The 21,549-nt window shown below is 27.5% G+C and overlaps 1 protein-coding gene across 1 annotated transcript in view; it reads right to left on the bottom strand.

Annotated features, from left to right (window-relative positions):
- The window catches only part of LOC129968431 (uncharacterized), a 134,437-nt gene that overhangs the window by 53,042 nt on the left and 59,846 nt on the right, over positions 1 to 21,549 (bottom strand). Inside the window, exon 3 of the mRNA XM_056082292.1 lies at positions 7,423 to 7,508. Coding sequence (XP_055938267.1) covers positions 7,423 to 7,508 — 86 coding nt within the window. The remainder of the gene's footprint in view (positions 1 to 7,422; positions 7,509 to 21,549) is intronic.

Here is a 21,549-nt window from a genome sequence, read left to right as displayed (position 1 = left end):
GCATCCGAAAGACCAGAGTAAGATTTGGGGCAAGTTTTCTAAAAAACTCTTTTCTTCATGTTAAATTAAAAATTTAAAATACTTTTAACTTTTTATATTTTTTTACGTAAAAATAAATGTTTCTTCTCCTGAAAGTTGAATTATAATGAAAATGTTTTAATTATTTTAAAGTTATAAGTATTATTACAAATTATTATCTTATAATTTATTATTAAATTATTATTTATACTTAAAAATCATAATGTTAATTTGAAGTTATACGCATATATCGTATTTATATTTATTTTTAAATAGAAAATAGTCATAAATATAAATTTAGTGGTGATAAATATTACCTCTAATTATTCAGACTTAAAAAATTGTTTTATAATTCTAGAAATTTAGTAGACATTTATAAATGCATTCTTTTGTCAACATTGTTTCATGAGAAATTGAGACCGAGGATTCGCATGCAATCCAATCATTTTTAGCAAGAAAATGTTGATTATAAATAACTGTAACTTTTAATTTCAACTCTAATGCTTCATTGTATAGCGATTCTGTAGTGATTCCATCTTCATTCTACGATGGACTAACATTAACGTATTCACAGACATTTTGGCTTCAGAAAATTTTAACTATCGATATTATGTTGAATTAAAAATATTAAATAAGATTTTCCAATCACAGTAAAATACGTGAAAATAATTTTGCAGTTTCCTTAGTTTCTTTAGCATCAGAAATTGTAGAAAGAATTTATATAATTCCTGCTGAACTTCTTTCTTCTGAAGAATTTCAAAGTATAATGTAATTTGTGAAACAATCCTATTGGTCGTTTTTCATTTACTTCGTAAACTTTTATTGTAGTTCTCTTACAGAACGGATATTTTGTAAAAGTTCTTCGTTGATGTTCTTAGTCGTATTGCTTTTTAGTGTAATTAAAATTTTGCAAAATATGCCAACTTGATTGCATTATTTGAATAGATTTCTACCGTTTGCATACACATTTGATAAATTATCATCATCTCTATCTCTCTTCAATTGTCAAGAAATTCCGTTTCAAGAAATTCCATTTTCTCGAAATAAGCTGGTTATTGTGTTTTAGTATTTTATTGGATGAAAACCCTAAGAGTATGCTATTTTCATACTGAATTTCATCCTGAACAATTTTCCTATCTTTGATTATACTTTTATTATATGATATGATACTTTTGAAAAGAATTATGAAAAATGCATTTTTAAACACCCTCCCCGAAAAATTTTTTTAAGCATATTTAATAAAATATTTATGTCCTATTAACATTTTTAACAAAAAAAATCCACTCATTTATCGAAATTGTTAAAGTTGCGAAGTTTCTAATTTTTTTTTTTTTTATTTTACACCATTCAACGGTTATCTCGAGAGACAAGAGTCTATTTCTTGGATTTCGAGGCAACCGTTAGAATAATATAAAATTGACTAAAATAATTTTATTCAAAGATTTATAACTCGTTCAATCAGTTATAAAAGAATAGGGCATTTTTATTTGGTTTAAAATATTATTGAAGTAGAAATATTTTACTAAATGTTACTTATAGTATCATTTCACTGTTTAAAATTGTAAATTTCTTAGCAATATATTCATTCGGTAAAATAACCTGAAAGTACAATCCTTAACTTCATCTAAATCATTTCTAAACGCTTTTAATTAACTTCGAAAACTATGTATTGTTTGATTGAATTCTGTAATCGATTTTTCACTCATTTTCTCATGTGTTAGAGTACTGAAATCTTGTACAATTATTGGTTTCAAAAACAAAAAAAAATTAATAATTTTAATAATCACACTTATAATATTAAATTTTATAATTTTATTGATTGATTTAAAGTTTTTATTATTTTATTTATTTTTGAAGACGAGAAAATAATTCGAATCCATTTTGTAAAACACATTTATTAAAAACGTGGGGATTTGGTTTCCCGCTAGTGCAAACGCATATGATTTCAATTGGCTTACACTGGATTATAATTTCAACCCACACTAAATTTAATTTATCCGAAGAGAGAGTTAATCGAGTGAATTGATAGCGCCAATCAGTAATGCTGAATTTGCATAAATTGCTATCGTTCTCCAAAGCCTCCATCCAGCAATTTTAATGGTTCATAAGTAATATTTTAATAATTAACTATTAATATATTAAAATGGTTAACAATTGATTTCAGAATCCGTGACAACTAGAAATTAATTTCAGAAATAGTAATTTTATATATTCCACAATATTTAAGATTTCCAAGAATATAAGTAAGAGTAAAAAATAGAAAATAATAAAAATAAAAAGGATTTAAAAATTGTTTTATAAATGTAGTAAAAAACAGTGAAGAATGTTATTTCTTAATGTTAAGTAGTATTATAAGAAAATTAAGACACATTGGAACTATTAGGAAGGAATTGTTGGATATTCAGAGAAAGTTCAAATATATTGAAAATGTGATGAATGTTCAATTTTCTTGGCTTTTTTTTCGCTGTATAAAAAATTACTTGCTTAATAATATTATGAACACATAAGAATAAAAATATATTCTTAAAATAAGAATATTATCAACGTGAATGACATTTATTACTCTAGTAGAATGTTAAATAAGTAGCATAAGTTACAAAGTGCATTTTTCAAAGTCAGGCATATTAACGGAGGCAATTTTTTTAAGGTGAAGTTCTATATGACTGTTTTACAATAGGAATATTAACATTCATTTCCATAATATTATTTAGATAAAAGATTTTTCATTTTTTATCATGTGAGAATATGATATTGTTTTTGGTTAGAGAGTTTTGAAGCTCGCGTACTCAACGAATAATTGAAGCTCGAAATCGCGTAGACAAGGAATAAAGCGTAAATTGAATTTTAATCTTCATCTGCTTCACCTGCTTTTACCAGTATTGCATTATTATTATATATGTTTCTTTGAAAGAAGATGCGTTTTTAAAAGGTTGACTTGCTGTTAGAGATATGGGGTTTTCACTTAGAAGTACAACCGGGGGTCTTCTAAGCCCCCCAAAATTTTGGATCTATTGCACATGTTCAGTACGGATTTTGCTAAATATTGGTCAAATCAATGTCGGTTCGATATCATAGAGTAACTATAGCTCTCGGGATGTCGATGACATCAACTTCCAGTAAGACCGGAAGTTGTTATATCTCGGTTTCTATGCAACGTAGAGACGAGTGCGACCCGTCTAAACACTCGTCTTGATGAATAGAGTCGAATGACATTGTTTACCGAAACTCGTGTCTCGATATTGTCAGAGATCGGGTCACAAAATTTACAAATTCGAGTTACATCGCATTTGCTCATATCGTTGGATAGTACTCACCGAAATGCACGTAACGATACGAGTTTCACATTGCTACTCCGAGTGATTCGCGAGATACGGGCTCTCAAAGTTGTAAAAATTTTAATTTTCAAGCAAGGTTTTTTCAAGGTTTCAAGCCTCTTTTTTTCAAAAACTCTTTTTACGATTGATATCGATACACTCTATTCGATGTCCTCTATCAAACGATACCATATTTACGTCGCTTGCGTCATTAGGAGCCGAGAAACGGAAACAAGAACAGAAAAAGATGTTTTTGTTGGGGGGGGGGTGAAGCTCGAAATCGCATAGGCAATAAATAAATCATAATGGGGCGTCCTAAGCTTTCTCCCGATGAAGCCTTGCAAATAAAAAAAATAAAGGGAAAGAAAGAGCAAACAGAGGCCAGAACAAAACTTTCAATCAAACCTTCAGAGACAAAACCTTCAATCAATAAAAACGAATGATGAAAATTTAAAATTAAAAGCTGATTGAATTAAACGTGAACGTAAAATAGCTTTACAACGGGAACGAAGAAAGAGTAAACGTATGCAGTGTGTTGCAGATTCTCAATCGCAACACTCAACTTCAAACACAGAACGTGCCCATTTGGATTCTGAACCACAACCATCAACGTTCAACGTAAAACGCTTCCGTTTCGATTCTGAGTTTCAAATATCGCTTTCTAGCTCTAAGCAATTCATCGAAAAAAATGCTCTCACATGATAACTTGAAATTTGGGATAGCAGATTTCATTTTTCTGTATTAATTTAGAGATAAAAAACTTTTTTAAATTATACGTATCATTCAATTTCGAAGTTTATTTGCATTTTACACAATTTATAATTAACAGTTGGATGACAATTAGAGCGGAGATTTGGCGTAAAAATACCGCAAAAAAATTTTATTAAAACATTTTTGTAATATGAAAAAAAAGTTGATGCTAACAATTTTATTACAAAAAAGTCTTTCTTCCTTTTTTACGTTTTTAAACAGAAGTTAATTGTTTATTTAAGACATATTTAACCAAAATAAGAATAAAGCAAAGGTTTTTTTTTCTCTTAATTTTTTTCTCTTAAGAGGAAGTTTTTCGTTCAGAATATATTGCAAATGCAAAGGGTAAAAAAAATAATTCTGTAATTTTTAATACATAATTTTAATTTCAAATTAACTTTTTTTCATTTATTTAAAAGTCAAAGGCAGCATTCTAGTTAATTTTATTCATTCTGTTTTTTGTTTTTTTTCTTCAGCATTATTTTTCGTACGAGATTAAAAAGAAAAGAAAATTTAGCTTTGTTACTTTAAACAAAGAGCCCTAAAGTGCCTTTTCTCATTTTCTTAAATCAAATCATGTTCCTTAAAAACTAATTAATCTGAGCAAATTTCCATGGGAACGGAAAGATTTAAATACACTAGGAAAGTATCGCGACAAAAGAGAAAAAAAATAAAAACCTCGACTCACTGACGCATTAAGTAGAAAATATATTAAAATGGTAATCAAATAAATGACTTCAGAATAAATTTTAAAATTAATTTTAGCAAAGTAAGTGAATGTAATAAAAAAACGCCAGATTTAAATACGCTTACATAAATCATCTAATTAATGTTTCTGAACAATAAAAAGAAGATTAAATAATGTATCAACCTTTCAAATTAAATTGTTTGAAAATGTAAGTGTTTTTTTAGGAAAATGAAAGTCTGTGATATTTAAACTCAACAAATCGAAATATTTTTGTCTAGATTCTTCGTCTTATGAAGAGAATGGAATATTCATTTTAAAATTAACTAATTCTTTGGCCTATTACTTTCAAAATTTTACATAGATCTATAACCTTAGTGAAATGGCAATATATCGTAATAGATAGTTTATTTATCTAGGTCATTTTGTTTTTGAGTTATTACTTCCATATTAAAACAATTTGATTTATAAAGAGAATACAGATCAGCAAAAAATATTTAATGATAATTATTTTAATTTTGGCAATCAATTTTTATATTATTTTCAGCGTTGTTTCCTTTACATTAAATCATTCCTTTCTCATTATTTACAAAATATTTAAATGCACACAAAAAAAATTACAAACACATACAGTAGTGTTTTCTTTTTCCTTTCTTCCTCGAAAGGTTTTTCTACTTTTTTTTATTAGTTGAACTTGTCTTGAACTGTTTCAGAATCAAGAAGTGGACGATTTTGTGAAATATTCATTTCATTTCCTTTATGTATTATCATTTCCTTATGCCTTTTTATTTCTTTATGCCTTGGTAAAATATTTTATTTTATTTCTTGTTGACTGCACTACACTTTCTTGGAAATAATTCAATTACAAATAAAGAAAATGAATTCTAAAGTTTTTATTATATCTTGAAATTCACTAATAATTTGTTCTGCATTAAATTTGACTCTTTGGTTTCCTAGATAGTTAGTTACAACTAACATGACAGATTTTTATATGTTCTTCTAACTTCATTCTTCTTTGAACTAAACTTTTTAGTTTTCAATAGTTTTCTGATGTCAGAGCCACAATTTGGGGGTCATGTGACTCTACCTTCATTTATGTTTCTGATAAATGAGACAATTACTCATAAAGCCAATTGAAACATTCTCCTCCTTTTAGAAATGTTTAACAAATTATTTCATTAAACCAAATCTTATATGAGGTGGTGCAAGTAAAACATTTTTTAATTAACCATTTTATTTTGAAAACTTTTAACTCCAGATTCAAGTGTCTTCCATTTTAATCAATGTTTCTAATGTAATTTCAATAATGTATTTTTTCTATTGTCTTTGTCCCAATAACAAGGAAAATTTAAAATTTCATGTTACCAGTTTGGTAACAATATGGATATCATTTTAAATTTACAGTAAATACTTCATGGGTTTTGAATACAAAGCTTTATAAACCATTAATTCAAAATTTTGATAGAACTCATTTAACTGGAAACATTTTTTACTGGGAGAATATGAAAAATACCAGGAATTGGAAAAGGAAAAGAAAAGCAATCCTAAATAAATAATCGTGAATTTATTCTCCAAGAAAATTAATAAAGAAGCGCGATATTATTTATGATATGTGTGATAAATTCATACAAATAATATTAAATTACTCTTAAATATGTAAATTTCTTACTCATTACATTCTTATAAAACTGTACGAGATGGAATTTTTTAATTTATTCACAACAATTAGCATCCAAAAATCTATAAATTTTCTAAAAATCTATAAATTTCAAAATCTATATTTTCACAAAAGACCTGTGAAATCAACCAGATGAGTAATTAGGTCCAAAACTTATATTCATTTATAATTATGATGATAAAACTATATAAAAATTTTTATTCCTGTAATTACTTTTATTTTTAAGTTTTCATTTGCACATAAACACGGATGAACCTATAGACAAACAGAAGTATCGTTGAAGAATTTCTTCAAAAATTTGATGAAACTTGAATGATTAAACTTAAATATTTCAAATCAAATTTAATTCATTTAAGTTATTACATTTTTGCACTATCGTATTCACAAACGGATTCCATAGATCCAAAATGGATTTTACTGAACTAAAAGAAATCGAAAATTTAGAACTTCCCGAAAGCATTAGAGACCAAGTTTTGACAGGAGCTCTCTTCAGATATGCCTGAAATTTCATGTAACAATTTCAAAATTTGATTTTTAGACTGCAGATTGACAAAAAAAAAAAAATTATTTCTGGAAAAAATTTCCGCTAGCATTGGAAAATAAATAAAAAATATATATCTTGAGTTCTGAGCTTCTGAGTAAAGATTTTAAGCACCCATATGATTGCACAAGAACATTTATTGGCCTCAACTAGAGGTTACGGGATTTTAATAAGCCCTCGTCTAGGATAAAATTTTGAAATAAAAAAAAAAGTGGCTTGCGCAAATTTTTGGAGCAATGGGCATTAAGAAACAGTGTAAACAATGCCGCACCATCTCTATATCTACAGTTCTATAATTCAGATGACTTTTTGGGGGGTCATATCTGTCTTCTATCAAGGTTAGTGGTTATCCCCTTGTTAACAGAATATATCAATGAACGCTGGGATGGGAATGATTGCTTTAGTCAGCAAGAGAGTGAGAGGAACCTGCACTTACCACACACAGGCCAACTATCAGAACGACGGAAGAGACGACACAAAAGAAGGAAAAGATGAGGCAGAATATGTTCAGGGTCAGAAGCTCTGAAAACAGAAAAAGCATTTGTTACACATATAAAAGGTATCCAGAGTTTCATTTAAATTAGGGTTTATTGAATAATGTAAGATAGAACCTCAAGACAAAAATTTTTACAAAAGAAATTTTACTTTTTTTTTAGAGAGAGAGAAAGTTGTAAAATATGAAGATCCAAAGAATGTTCAAGCCAAACTTTTGAAACTTTTAAATTTCTTATTAATATATCGAATTAATAATAAAATTAATCACTTATCTCTAGTTTTTGCCTTATTAGTAGATTTCGTTTTGTTTTAGCAAAATATTCTTGCTGGTGGACAACAAATTTTTTTACTTAGAAAATGTATAGATAAATTAGTAATAAATTAGGAAAAAGATTTTTAAAATATCGCAACTTAATGTATTATATTCAATAATTTAAATATGATAACATAATTATTCAACAATTTAAATGTCCAGAAGCAGATAAATTATGTGCATTCAGCTTGTCAGTATAAAAAAATAACTCTTATCGCATTTGTTCTTTTAAAATACTGAAAGGAATTCTGAATTTACTCAGTTCTATTATTTTAATACCACTTCTTAATTGTAAAAATTTAATTGTAAATCTGTGTTTTAGTTTCCGTAAAGAAAGAAAGAGAAAAATTAAATTACTTTGATTACAGGCGAAATAATTCAATGAAAAATATTCTGTACCAGATTATACGGCTTTTGATACCTGGAATAATCATGCTTCTGTGAAATGAAGTCATTATGGGATTTCCGCCAGATTGAGTCGCAATCACTAGGGGATTAGTATCAACGAGTTAAATTGTCTAAGCACTAGTTAAAACTAAACAACCGTCGTCACAATTAATTATATGTTAAATGAGCAAGTTAAAGTGGAAAGCAGATACAAAATTAATATGATTGGATTAAATATGTGCAATAGAACTTCTATTAGTTTTGGAATGAAATAAAAAGTGAACTGAGAAAAATTGTCCTCATAAAATGAAAGTTAAAAAGTAAAGGAATGAATTTAGTTAATGGGATAAGAAAACGAAAACCATTTTTTTAAAATATTTGCACAGAAACAGGTAGCCGGAGAGAAAATTATTATAAAAGGATGAAATTTGAAACAGAAATTTAAAATTCCTTATGTCTTCAGGTTTCGAACATAAATAAAAATAATTTCTAAAAAATAGTTCGGAATATTAAGAAACATAAATATATAACAATAGATTTAATCTAGTTTAATGTGTTTTTTTATTTGTATATTAAATCAGATAAATATTCCCTAAGACAGCAATACTTGAAGAAGATTAATTATGAATTAATATTGAGCATATTTTCTTCAGCGCTAAGAGCTAATTTAAAATTTATAAATTTTTCCCATCCTTTATTACATTTTTAAAAATAAATGAAGTTTTATCCGTTTATCTCGCTTACATTCTAAAAAAATGAATTTAAATAAGTAAATGGCACAGGCATATGCTTATTTTCTAGAAAAACAATGCGCTGATGTGGTTTAATTTTTCCAACTGCAACACGAATTTTAAACGAGGAACGCGCGAATTAGAATTAATGATGTAGAATTTCAAAAAGAATCATGAAAACGATAATAAAGTTTAGACTTGGCAATACATATGATAAATATTTTATTATAGTGAATATGCTTAGTGAATTGCATTTTTTTTAGAATATTTTTTAAACAACATTCTTGAGGAATCAGAATAATTGGATGCAATGGAGATTCATTTTTGAAACATAAGTTGTTTCTTATTTCCTCCTTCTGATTAATTAGTTTCAAAAATCCTTTGTTGTCAATGAGTCGCCCACATGTTAAGCAAAAAAATTTGATTTTTTAATTCAAGCAATATTTTGAAAATATTAGTAGAATTATATAGAAACTTGAAATTATGTCAGAAATGAGTCCTAGGGAGCACTCATTTCAGAATTAATGCATTTCATTTGGCAATAATTTGTCCTTACTAAAGCAACTTTCTAATGTACAGAGAGTAAAGTAATGTACAGAGAATAAAGTTGTTATGAATATACATTTGTATGAATGGGAATCCAATATTCAAAACAATTAAGGGACTCTGAAAAAACGAATATTATATTATGGGCATAAATAGTTTTCTTGGCTTATACAATGTCCGAAAGGTGGTAAGATAAGAGAAAAAAGTCAAGCGTGGATCAAATGAAAAATACCATTCATCAAATATGTCTTATTGAAACAAAAGGAAATATGTGCATTTACAGCAATTAAAAAAAACGAAATAAAACTGTCATTTCTTTCATCAATTTTCAACAGAAAGTCTCCCTTTATATAAAGCAACATTGACCATTTACAAAGCTAGGAATTTATACAGAGAAATAGGGTTAATATGTTATACTTCTCCACAAGAGTTTTTTACTATGTTATTAAAACCTTTCACCGATATAAATATATCATGAAGTGAGTGAAAATATGATATTATATGAAAGATACAAATTAGTTAATGGAATTAAGATTTTCTCAAAAAAAAATCTACAATATCATTTTGAAGAAAAAAAGAGCATAAAATACTGTATCAAGTTAATAATGTCAATTATTATAAAAATGTATACTGGAAATATCCAGTGATAACAGAATCTTTAAGATTTTTAATTAATATATAGGCGTAAGTAAGCTTTCATTAAATTTTACTTATTTATTTAAATGCCCACACCGAAGCAGTCTAGCCAGAGGATTCAAGATGTTTTATCCTTCATAATTTTGCTACTTTTTTTCGATATATGTGATGATTTTAAGAAAAAATTTCTAATTTCCAATATTATAATTTCGCCTATACCAATCTTACATAATCCACTCTGGCCATTTGGTACAGATAGACAATACTTTCATAACTAGCTTTCTCTGTTCAAAAATAATTTGATTATACAAAGATAAATAAATGAAATATGATTATTCTTATCAAAAATGTATGACCATAGTTTTCAGATAGCAAAAACAGTTCAGTTCAATCATATTTTGGCAGATTGACTTGACACACAATATGAATTTAAAATCAACATTTTGTTAGATCGATCGACACATATCTTTCCAATTTAATAAGGTTTAATTTAATTATATTAATGACTCTTAGCTACAGAAGAGCAATTTTTTTATATGAAGATCGCAGTTCAGAATTGTGGTCAGATGACAAGGATAACACCTGAGCCAACACAACTTCCTCAAATTTCCACACAGCACCAGCGAGAATTGTTTGATCTACCAGCTTAACATGCATTTACTCGTAATATTGATTCTTCTATAGAAATGAGTATCGAACTAGCGGTAAGGAAGCTACGAGTGACAAAAAGCCAATCATATTAATTGACATACTCAAAATTTCGAAAATTTGTGTTAATTTTTGGTATAATTCATATTTTTATCAAACGTTACAGTGGCTTTATCTCAGTTGTAAATAATTTTACTGTATTTTTAATCATACAGTGCTCGTGTAGCCAAATTGCTATACGTTTTTATTTCCATTTATAAACTTCACATGAATTTATAAATGTCAACAATTAGAGTTTGGAAATCCGTTTTTAAAAGTTTCTTGATAAATATTTGTAGAAACTACCGATATACGGAAATAACGGTGCTAGAACTGGGAACTTGAAAAAATATCAAGATGGCTACTGTATGAATAGTTCTGTCATTAAAATTACTATCTAAATATTTTTTACAAAGCAAAAAATATATTGGTGAAAAGATGTTTCTATTTTTCTTGCCGAATTGTTAGAATGTGATTTGTGTCTTTGTCTGAGATATTGTTTAGTTCTTAACATATATATTTGGCACATTTAAAATCTTTAAAAAAATATGATGAAAAAATAATTTAATTTTATAAAATCATACTAAGCTTTTTTAATTATATATATTTCATTCGTAAAAAAAGAAAAATTCCTGAAATTTTGGATTAAATATCTAAAATAATTTTTATGCTTCAAGAAATCTTTGGCCTGTGAAATCCATAGATTAAAAGAAAATATTTATAAGAAACAGAAAAAAAACACTAAAAGTTTTTTAATTTATATCTTCTGATTATAAATTGCATTATATTTATTGATTAGATATCGCAATTAAAAATGCTCTCTTCTTAATTAGAAATCTCATTTTGGAAGGAGTGTTATCTTTCACCAGAACTTTTTCAATCATTACAAAGTAAACATTTCTCTGCTTCATAACCTAGAAAAACAATAGGGCTTTAATTATACTTAATTAACGAATCAATTACTTAATTGCTACTTTATTAATTTTATTAAGTGCATTCATTCTTTCCAAAATTTTCTTCCCGCTTCTTCCATGTTTCGCTTTTCCGCTACAAAATGCTTCTCATCACGTACCAAGAAAAACCATTTTCTTCTGTCTTTCTCTCTGGATCCTGCAATTTGATTAGCGTCCGTTTCATCGTTTCTCCTTTCATCCCAAGATTTCGGAAGAAATAGAAAAAGGGCTTTTCCGTTTATTTTGCCTGCGGTTTAACCAAGTAATTTTTTTTCCTGAGGAAATCGAAATGGAGATTGGCTCACAGAATCCAACCGAACGAGAGAGAAAGAAAGTTCTCCATAGGAAAATTGTTTGGGATTTCGCTGTCTTCAAAGAATGTGATGATTTCTTTTTATTACTTTCTTTTCCATGCTGAAGTGAATGTGTTTTTTTATGTATAAAAATAGGGATTATCATGATCTTTTCCATTTTCCACATAGCGCAATAGCGACTTCGAAAACTTTTTTTTTTTTTGGATGTCGATGTCAGGAAAAATCTTTTTCCCTTATTCGAGTGGCGCTCTTTTGATAATAGAGTGAATTGTTGCCTATAAAAATATTGAATTATTTAAAACTTTTTTAAAAATGGATTGACAAAATAGTTTTTTTACATTATTATGTTATCAAAAGATCAGTCTTTCTCTACATTTCATGATTTCGATATTTTTTGTTTATGATTAAAGTTCTATATTTATGTATTTATATTTAGTAAAGGCTTGAAGTTCTTACTTTTCCAAATTCGAAATCTCAATAAACATGATTTTTTCAAGAAATAAGGATTATTGTTTGAGATTAGGCATTCAATATACTTTGTCTAAGCCATTAAGTCATTTTAGCTTAGATGAAACATAATATTCTTTTATTCACGTGGGAGATTTGATACACCATATTCACCCTATATTTTGAGACAAGTGGTATTCTTGTTTCGGTATCTATTAGACTGTGTTTTTAAAAGAACAGCTATACTAGTTTAAAGAGTGCGACAGAATGTAGGTAAATAGTTTTTTGAGTTTCCAAGTTTCTATTCGATTTTTCAATAGGTTTAAAAGCCTAAAATGTAAGCCTCATTCAAGATACTTTTTTTTATATATAGACATTTAAACAGTAACTAAAATACAATTTTCTGTAAAATCTTAGTTTAATATAATTTTAAATTGTAGTTAAAGAGAAAAAGCAAAAAGACAGAAAATTGTTCTAGACAAATTCATGCTGTTAAATATAACAATAAAATTTACAAAAACAAAGTTCTTAAAGTTTCGGGGGGGGGGGGGGTCCGAGTTTTTAAATTATCAGAAAATTTAACTACTTACTCATAAGTTATATCAGCTTTACAACGATGTAAATATTTTGAATAAATTTTTTTGTTTCATCCAAATTAATGTTAAAGCATTGAATTTATTTCCGAAGCATCTATAGTTTAGCAATAGGTATATGGTTTTAAAAGAGATACACATATATTTTTTATAATGAATTAAACAATTGCTCCCGGCATATTTCACTTTTTAAAATGATCTATTATTCACATTTTTTAAAAAAATTTTGAGATAATTTTTTCCTTTGTAAAACAAAACTGTATTAATCTGCTAATTTATATAATAAAATACATAGATTATGTCATATTATGGATTAATTTTCTCAAACTTAGGAAATTTTTGATATTATGGATAATTTCATAAATGTATTTCAAAAACGATCTTCGAGATTTATCCATTTTTTTTCTGACACATGAAAAATTAAACTTGAAATACTTTTTGAATGTTTCAGTCTAAATTTTGCTGATTTAATGCCTTTTTTTTTTTTTTTTTGCTGTTTGCCGTAACATTTCAATTAAAGCATGAAACATTTCCATGTTTATATAAACTATTTCTACTGTGATTCAAGCCTTTCTTATTCTTAAGGAATGTTTAACTAAAGATTATTTCTTGAATTATGCCTAACATTTAAGTCTGTGATCAGATTGCATGTGAGCTGTTGTTATTAAAAAATTTAAGTTTTTATTATTCTAAACATACAAAATATTAATCTGATTTAAGACAAGGATTTAAAAGATTCTCAGCTTTTTCCAAGATTTCTTTCTTTTTTTCCGATACATTTTTATATAGAAACAGAAATTATAAAATTTAAAAAATGATAATAAATGTGCACAAAAATAGTAATCAAAACTCCTATTCAATTGTAAGTTCCTATTTAATCTAAAACTCTTGCTTTAATAACGAATAATTTGTTTTCTTATTATTTTTAATGTTGAAGATTCAACGTGATTGAAGCGCCAATAAATGTGTTTACGCGATGTCACAGTCGCAATATGAACGTAATTAAACATTATATCTAAACATGTTGCCATGTATGCATCAATACGCATACTCCTTTTTTCTAATATTTTGTTGTAGTTTCATACTGTTTATCATTTATACACGAACTTTCTGAAAAAAGAAACGACGTTATTATCTGGTTCTTTGCTGGTAAATCATTAATGAGACAGACGAATATCGTACGAAAATGAAGATGTAAGTTTTTCTTTTAATCATGAATTGTTAAAAGAATAAACTCGATGGGAAGTTTTTAATTATCTCATCAAATTATTGTGAACTTAATTTTAGATAAAGTTATTACCAACTACCTGGTGCATTATTTATTAACTAATTTGTAAAAAACATTATCTAATAGATAATTAAAAATTACTCTAATAAACAATTTGAATTAGTTACTAATCCATTTAAATTAGGCTTATTTCAGCAATTTAAACGAATATAAATAATTCTGATGCAAGTAAAAAAATTATATAAGATAAATTAGACAAATTTATAAATAAAATCAATAAAAGAAATCTCTTAAACAAAAGATGAAATTTTGAAGAAAAAAAAGAAGGAAAAAAAACCAATTATTTCAGACAGTAAAATTAGTAAATAAATTTAATAAAATTACTGTTACCAAAAATAATTTCTGCGATTAAAAATTTAGTTTTGCTGGTGTAATTGTACGTTTATCACGCTCGCATCAATTTATTCCCTTCTTTCATCTTATACAATATCTTAAAAAGTATTTTTTGTATCATATATTTTATAAGATCATTGTAGATATTTAAAGTAGGAAGAAGCGGGAAGAAAATTTACTGCAAAGTGCTTATTTTTTATAAAATTGAATTTAAAATATTTGATCGGTCAGAATATCCTAAAAGCCGTTTAGAGTTTATTCCCCTTCTCGTCCTACCGCCTTTCAGCGCCGTACTGAACACTAAAACAGAATGAACGGCTTTCGTTTATTGGCCCCCTGCGTCCATAAAGTAGCATATCTGAGGGACGGGGAAGAAAGGTGTCGACTGATAGAATTGCCTTATCACTTTTTCTTTGAAAGGACACAGAGCTATTATTTTCGCTCATCTTGAATTATTTCAGACGAAAGAGAGTGAGTAATTATTTGAATGGCCTGAGAAGGGTAACTTGCACTAACTATATAATAAAGGAGTTTGGAAGATGATTTTATAGAAGACGTGGCTATTTACTAATCTAAAATAGCTGCAATATTTAGTATTTTGTAATTGCAATTTCTGCGGGAAATTTATTTTAAGGACTAAGAATCAGAAAACAGTAAAACGAAATACCGAAAATGTTATACGTAGCGTATTTTTGGGTGAACCTGGCTTATTGCAAACAGTGTCATTGTTTTGCTTTTCTCTAGGCTAAATGGTAAATTAGTTTTCTCTTTCTAATCATATTAATATTTTTCATACTTTTTTACTATGAGTTCATGCTTCTTTAGACTAATTGGAAAATGTACATTTATTTGTTCAAACATCCAGTTTTTTATTAGAGGCTTAATGTGATAAGCCTTATCTCATGTTAGCATATTAACAAGCACGCAAATAGAAACAAAGTATTCTCTAAATGAATTTTTCAATTAACTTTCAACAACTCAGTTATGAAAAAGTAATTTTGCAGTCTCCTAGTATACGCTTTGTTTAAGGAAACATTATCAAAAATATTTATTTTACAATTGTGTTGTAAGTGAATTTAATGTTTATGTGTTGTAAATGGGTTGAATAATAATGTATAGTAAGTACATAGACCGAAAATATTATGATAAACCAAATTAGATAAATTTTTGAATAATTTGTTATACTTCAATACATTTTTTATTTCTACACTAAGAAATATTATAGCACTTCAATGAATGCTATTTATTCTTCATCGGAATGGTCTATTTTTGAATTTGCTTTGAAAAGCTTATGCTTTCTAATTAGCCAAAATTAAATAAATTCATTGAAATAAGAAAGAAAAATATCGAGTTGCTTTAAATAACTACATACTTTTTCGAAAGACCTGTCACATTCCAAAATGACGGCATTATTGCAATAACTCAGATTGTTCAATTTGGCAATATCAAAAAAAATCTTCTTTTTAATTGTTTTTAGTTTTTATTCGGTAAAGAAAAAAAAACATTTCGACTTATAGATGAAACATAACAGTCGTTCTTTCAGATGTAAGAGAAATTTCCTACCTCTTTTCAAGAATGATAGATCATATTCGTAAGTGGTTGACATACAAATAAGAGTTATGAATAACTTATGATTTGGAGAATTTGTAAAAAGACAGTAATTCCGTTTTTTGTTCTTTTAAAGTAAGCCGCTCTCAAAAAAGTATGTTCTTCGTGTATTCAACTAGTCACACATAACAAAACGGAATGGTAATTTCACAAAGATATTTCGGCTGAGACCGTTCTTTGCTTAAATATACATTTTGGGCGCTTCAGCATAGAAACACGCAACGTGTGCATAAGCAGAAACATACATTTTTTTAAAATAAAATTGCGCTTGTTCTTGATTATATATATATATATATATATATATATATATATATATATATATATATATATATATATATATATATATATATATATATATATATCACCTTTTTTTATTGTGTTTTCTCGTTTCCAGCAACTTTATTTATATATATATATACACACACACATATATATAAGCTTTAACCATTATTACGCGGCTATTGGCGCATTCCCAATCCTGTTTGAGTTCACTATTTTCACTATCTCACCAAAATTTCAAAGGTTTTGAAAAATTTGGGTTACCAAATGTTGATGTAAGGAATGTAATTTTTCTTTAAAAGGAGGCACTGAATACAGCAATTAAGATTTAGATTTTATTTATTTTGAAGTAATCTATTTTCATTATAACACCGCAACAAAGAAACTGCAAGATCATAAACATAATCATTCAAAATCGACATTTTCCAAATCTCGCTGATATCATTAAACAAGTTGTTAAAGAAGTACAATTAGAAGCGCATTCGCAACGGAAAGTTCTTCGCTGTTAGAAAAGACGCGGAGTTCGATTTTTGGATCAATGTGCAAATGTAAGACAGTCGTTTGCTTAATTGCAGGCTAAAAAACAAATACTCAACTGCTTAGCTGCTTCGTCGCTAAGTGATTTGTTTAAAGTAAATTACATAAGTTTGAATGAGGCCGTTTGCTACCAGCGCGGAAAGATTTTGAAGTGAAAAGATATTTGGATGCACTTATTTAATCGGGTACCAGCGCTTAAACATATATTTGGGAATAAAATAATTCTCAAAAGCATTGTAAGAATAATTCCAATGCTGAATTTGTACGTTTTTTATGGGTTTTATTTTCTCATTCACAAAGATAAAATATTCAAATCAAGAGAAAGATTATACTAGAAGATTTTGAAAACTCTCCGAAATTTTCCATTTTTCTGAGACCAAAAATGTAAAAACTTGGAATTATATTTTTTGAACATGATAACTCAGAAATGAAAAATCTAGATAAGCTCAGTTTGGTGTGCAATGTTTGCATTAAAAATGTTGATATGTACCAATTTTTAGATGAAATATGTGGAGTAAGAAATCTATCACCCGTTTGGGAATCTGATAAAGTCAACAAGCTCTCTTGCAAGAGATAAATGCTCAACATATTACATAATTTTGTGCACCGTTGTTAATACTAAATAATATTATATGCTTCTGAAAAATATTAAACAATATTATGAATATTTATCAATACAGTACTGAATGAAATTAGGCATGTTGTTTCATTGCAATAATTATCAGTAATAAAATTTGATCAAAATCCATCAATGAAGTAATTGCCTATCAATACGTACGAAAGAGACATTTAAAAGGCGCAGAAAACTAAATAAACGCGTTACTTGGTGTTGCTACCTAAATTCTAGATCTGTTTCAAATTAAACATTGACTAGAAGAGGTTCAAAATCCATTCATGATTTGTCCTCGCTATATGAATGAGTTGAACACAAAACATGCCATGCAAGAATAAAAGAAAATCATTGACTATTATTCTTTCTACTAGTTCCAAAGCGAATTACTCAATCGTAATTACCCTGTTGTGCGACAGAATGATGGTTTTAAATATTTTAATGAAATCTAAATAGTAGAATGCAAACTGTAGTCTGATATAGAGGAGTTGATGAGAACGACGTCAAAACCCTTTGATATCAGACAAGTTATTTTGATAAATTAGGAGACGGATTGAATCAAAACATACCTAATTTGGAAGCGTTTCGCTGCTTCATAACATGCGAATAAAAATGTGTGTTGGGGGGGGGCATGTTCCGAATTACATTACTACAGACCTATTATTTCTCAGTAATTAACTAAAACGTTGAAACTTTTCACCCTCTCAGCAAATGTACCATTCTTTCAGAAATTGAGGTAAGCCGCCAACTGATTAAAATTTCTTTATGCACTCAATACAATGCAATTTAATTGCGTAATTGAAATTCATAAAATAATAGTTTATTCCTGATTGAATAAAAAATTGTAATCGTAAATCTTATTTTAACTGCACTGCAAAAAATATCAGATCAAATAGAATAAAATTAAAGTAAGGGAATCAAATTTATCAAACAAGGAATCGTAAGCAATGTATGTATCATAAATAACATATGCATATATTTTTTTAAGTGAAAACGAATACAGACAGTAGACAGAATGCCGATAGAAGTTATTTATTCTTTAGTCATATATCTCAAAGAAATTCCATTCTATGTGCTTTATTCAAAAAGAACTATTCAATTACTGGTACATAACATAAATACCAAGCAATAATCAATAAAATTTTATTTTGAGACTGGTTCATATAATATTTTTCTCTCCATTCTTTCTCTCTGCATATTTCAAGGGAAATGCGACTTTCTTTCAAACATTTCTTTAGACTGAATTCAATTTTCTTTTTATTTTAAGTTTTATTCATTTTTTATACTAGGATTCTGAATATAAACAAATTCAAATTTCAAATATTTTATTATTTTTTTAACCTTGTCATCATTTCCAAAATTTAATTACTAACTGATTTTATTTCGAATATGGCTGAATTTGGATTTTCATCTAATTTAAAAGCGAATTTAATTTTGGTACTTAAGACCTAAAAGAATTGCTTTTTTAGACGGAATATCAAATAGATAATGAGTATATTTGATATGTAAAGATATTCTGAAATTTATATTGTTTTAATACTATTTTGAGTAGACAAATAATTATAACATAACATGTGATTATATAACTTCCAAAAGCAAGTAATTACGAAAAGGTATTTAAGAAAAATAACGAAGATATGCACAAACATTATGATATACCAAATTTAGTTATTCTTTAATTTAAAAATAATAATGACTCATGCACTATGGTGCAGTGGAAAAGGACTAAGGATGCTATAGGTTGTTAAGTTCAAAATTCTAAATATCAGGAAATTGCAAAAAACTTTTCTAATTGGCCGTAAGGAGATCGTTTTACTAGATTTTTTTTTAGGTTTCCATATATCCATCCTGTGTATCCATTTTTCATATTTCGATATTTTTAGGTGCCAAGTTTTTTTAAATTGAATTCTAAAAAGAAAATCTGTTTCCGTATAAAAAATAAAAATTTAGCAAAAATTATACATATCTAAGAAAAAAGCAACTATGGATTTCGTTCCTAAGAATAAATATCGATTAATTAAGAAAAAAAAAAGCTTTCGCCGATTTTCATCATAACAGAAATTTTTGGAACACAGGAAACTATTTACGAAAAAATAAAAAAAAAATATTTACCAGGGAGTCATTTTTAATTTTAGTTTCTTTTCCATATGTATATTTCTAAATCTGTAGTTAAATTTCATTTTAAATTCTGTCAAACATTAGACTTGTTATTATGAATTTGTTCGCTAATGAAAATCTTTAAGGGAAAAAGAGAAATTTAATTCATTAAAATATGTAAAAATTGAAACGAATTATAAAGACAAATGCGGTTAAAAAGTATGAAATTTCGAATAATATGGTATCAACAATTTTGAAAAATCATTTTTATTTTAATAAAATTATATTTTAAAATAAAACTCTGTATGGTGGAAGTCCTTTTTATCATAAATTAATCATGCCTGATTCTTTTTAATTAGAAAATGATGAAACATTTGCAATACATGCTATTGTATGTTAAAATGTTTAAATACCAAATTTCCTGAGGGAATTTATTGTTCGATATACACGATTCGATTATTCTTAGAAAAAAATCAGACACATTTCATATTTACCATCTAAAATATTGTTCAATTTAAAACTGAATCTGACTTTATACACATCATTTGCCACATTTAGTCTTCGTTTTTACCATTCATATTGATGCAATATTGACCCATTTATATTTCGGCCTTTTTATTTTTCCGTAGACGAAATATATAAACAGAGATTAATGTGACTGTCAAAAAATTCGATTTCGGAATGCCGATAAAAATTTATTGTTTGTTTCGGGCCGCATTAAGTTCAAAAAATATTTTCTAAGAGCCATATGAAATCTGCAAAAAAACTTTGGAATTCTGTCTGGGAACATGAGAGCGAACAGAATTACTCGTTTTCATGGAGAGTTTGTCAGCTCCATGTGGTCTTTCAAATTCTGTCAATGGATCTCATTTCTCGCGACATGCATATGATATAACCTAATCACGTAATATAGAGAAATATAGAGAATGTAATATAGAGAAAGTATTGTAATCGTCTAAAAATTCGAACTCGAGATTTTAACGAATCTCCACGTTTTAGACCTCCCTGTGTTCGTAAAAAATTTTTTTGTAAAATGTCTGTTCGGTCTGTCTGACTGTCACAAAGACTAGAAAGTTGAAATTTGGTATATGGTCTTTATATCAAAGTGCAGATTTCTATCAAATTTTAAGCAAAATTCGTTCAGAGAAAGTCTGTCTGTCCTTCTATCCGAATACGACTTAACACACCTACAAAACGAAGAGAGCTAGATAAATAAAATTCAAAACACAGAATAAACATCTATATTGTAAACACTATCAAATATTGAGCCAAATTCAACAAGGGGTGGATTATCGGTCAGTCTGTATCTTTAGAAACCAGTTAAAGCGGTAACTCGAAAACATAATGACTTAGATATATTAAATTTGATATGGGATTTTCTGACTACAAGAGTAATTCTGTGTAAATTTTTTGTTTCGATCGATTAGTAAAAAACGCGTTTAAAACGCAAATTCGATTTTCGGATATTATTAACCTAATGTCAGGAATTTATTATCAAAACATTCGCCAGGGATGCCAAGATACTTTCATTAAAAATGCGAAATTCTCGCCAAAGGATGATATGTCGTAATTATTGAACGCCAATGCCATGCAAATCGTTTTCTGGGGAACACCTTTATTAGAGAATATACGAGAAAGTTTTGGGAAGTACATTCCCGCTGGCTTTTGTGGATGGTTTTATCACCAGAATTATCCATCTATATAAGCAT

Source organism: Argiope bruennichi, chromosome 1 (assembly GCF_947563725.1).
Source record: "Argiope bruennichi chromosome 1, qqArgBrue1.1, whole genome shotgun sequence".
NCBI classification, from domain to species: domain Eukaryota; kingdom Metazoa; phylum Arthropoda; class Arachnida; order Araneae; family Araneidae; genus Argiope; species Argiope bruennichi.
Note: the sequence above shows the minus strand (reverse complement) of the source record. Positions and strands in the feature narration are given on the sequence as shown.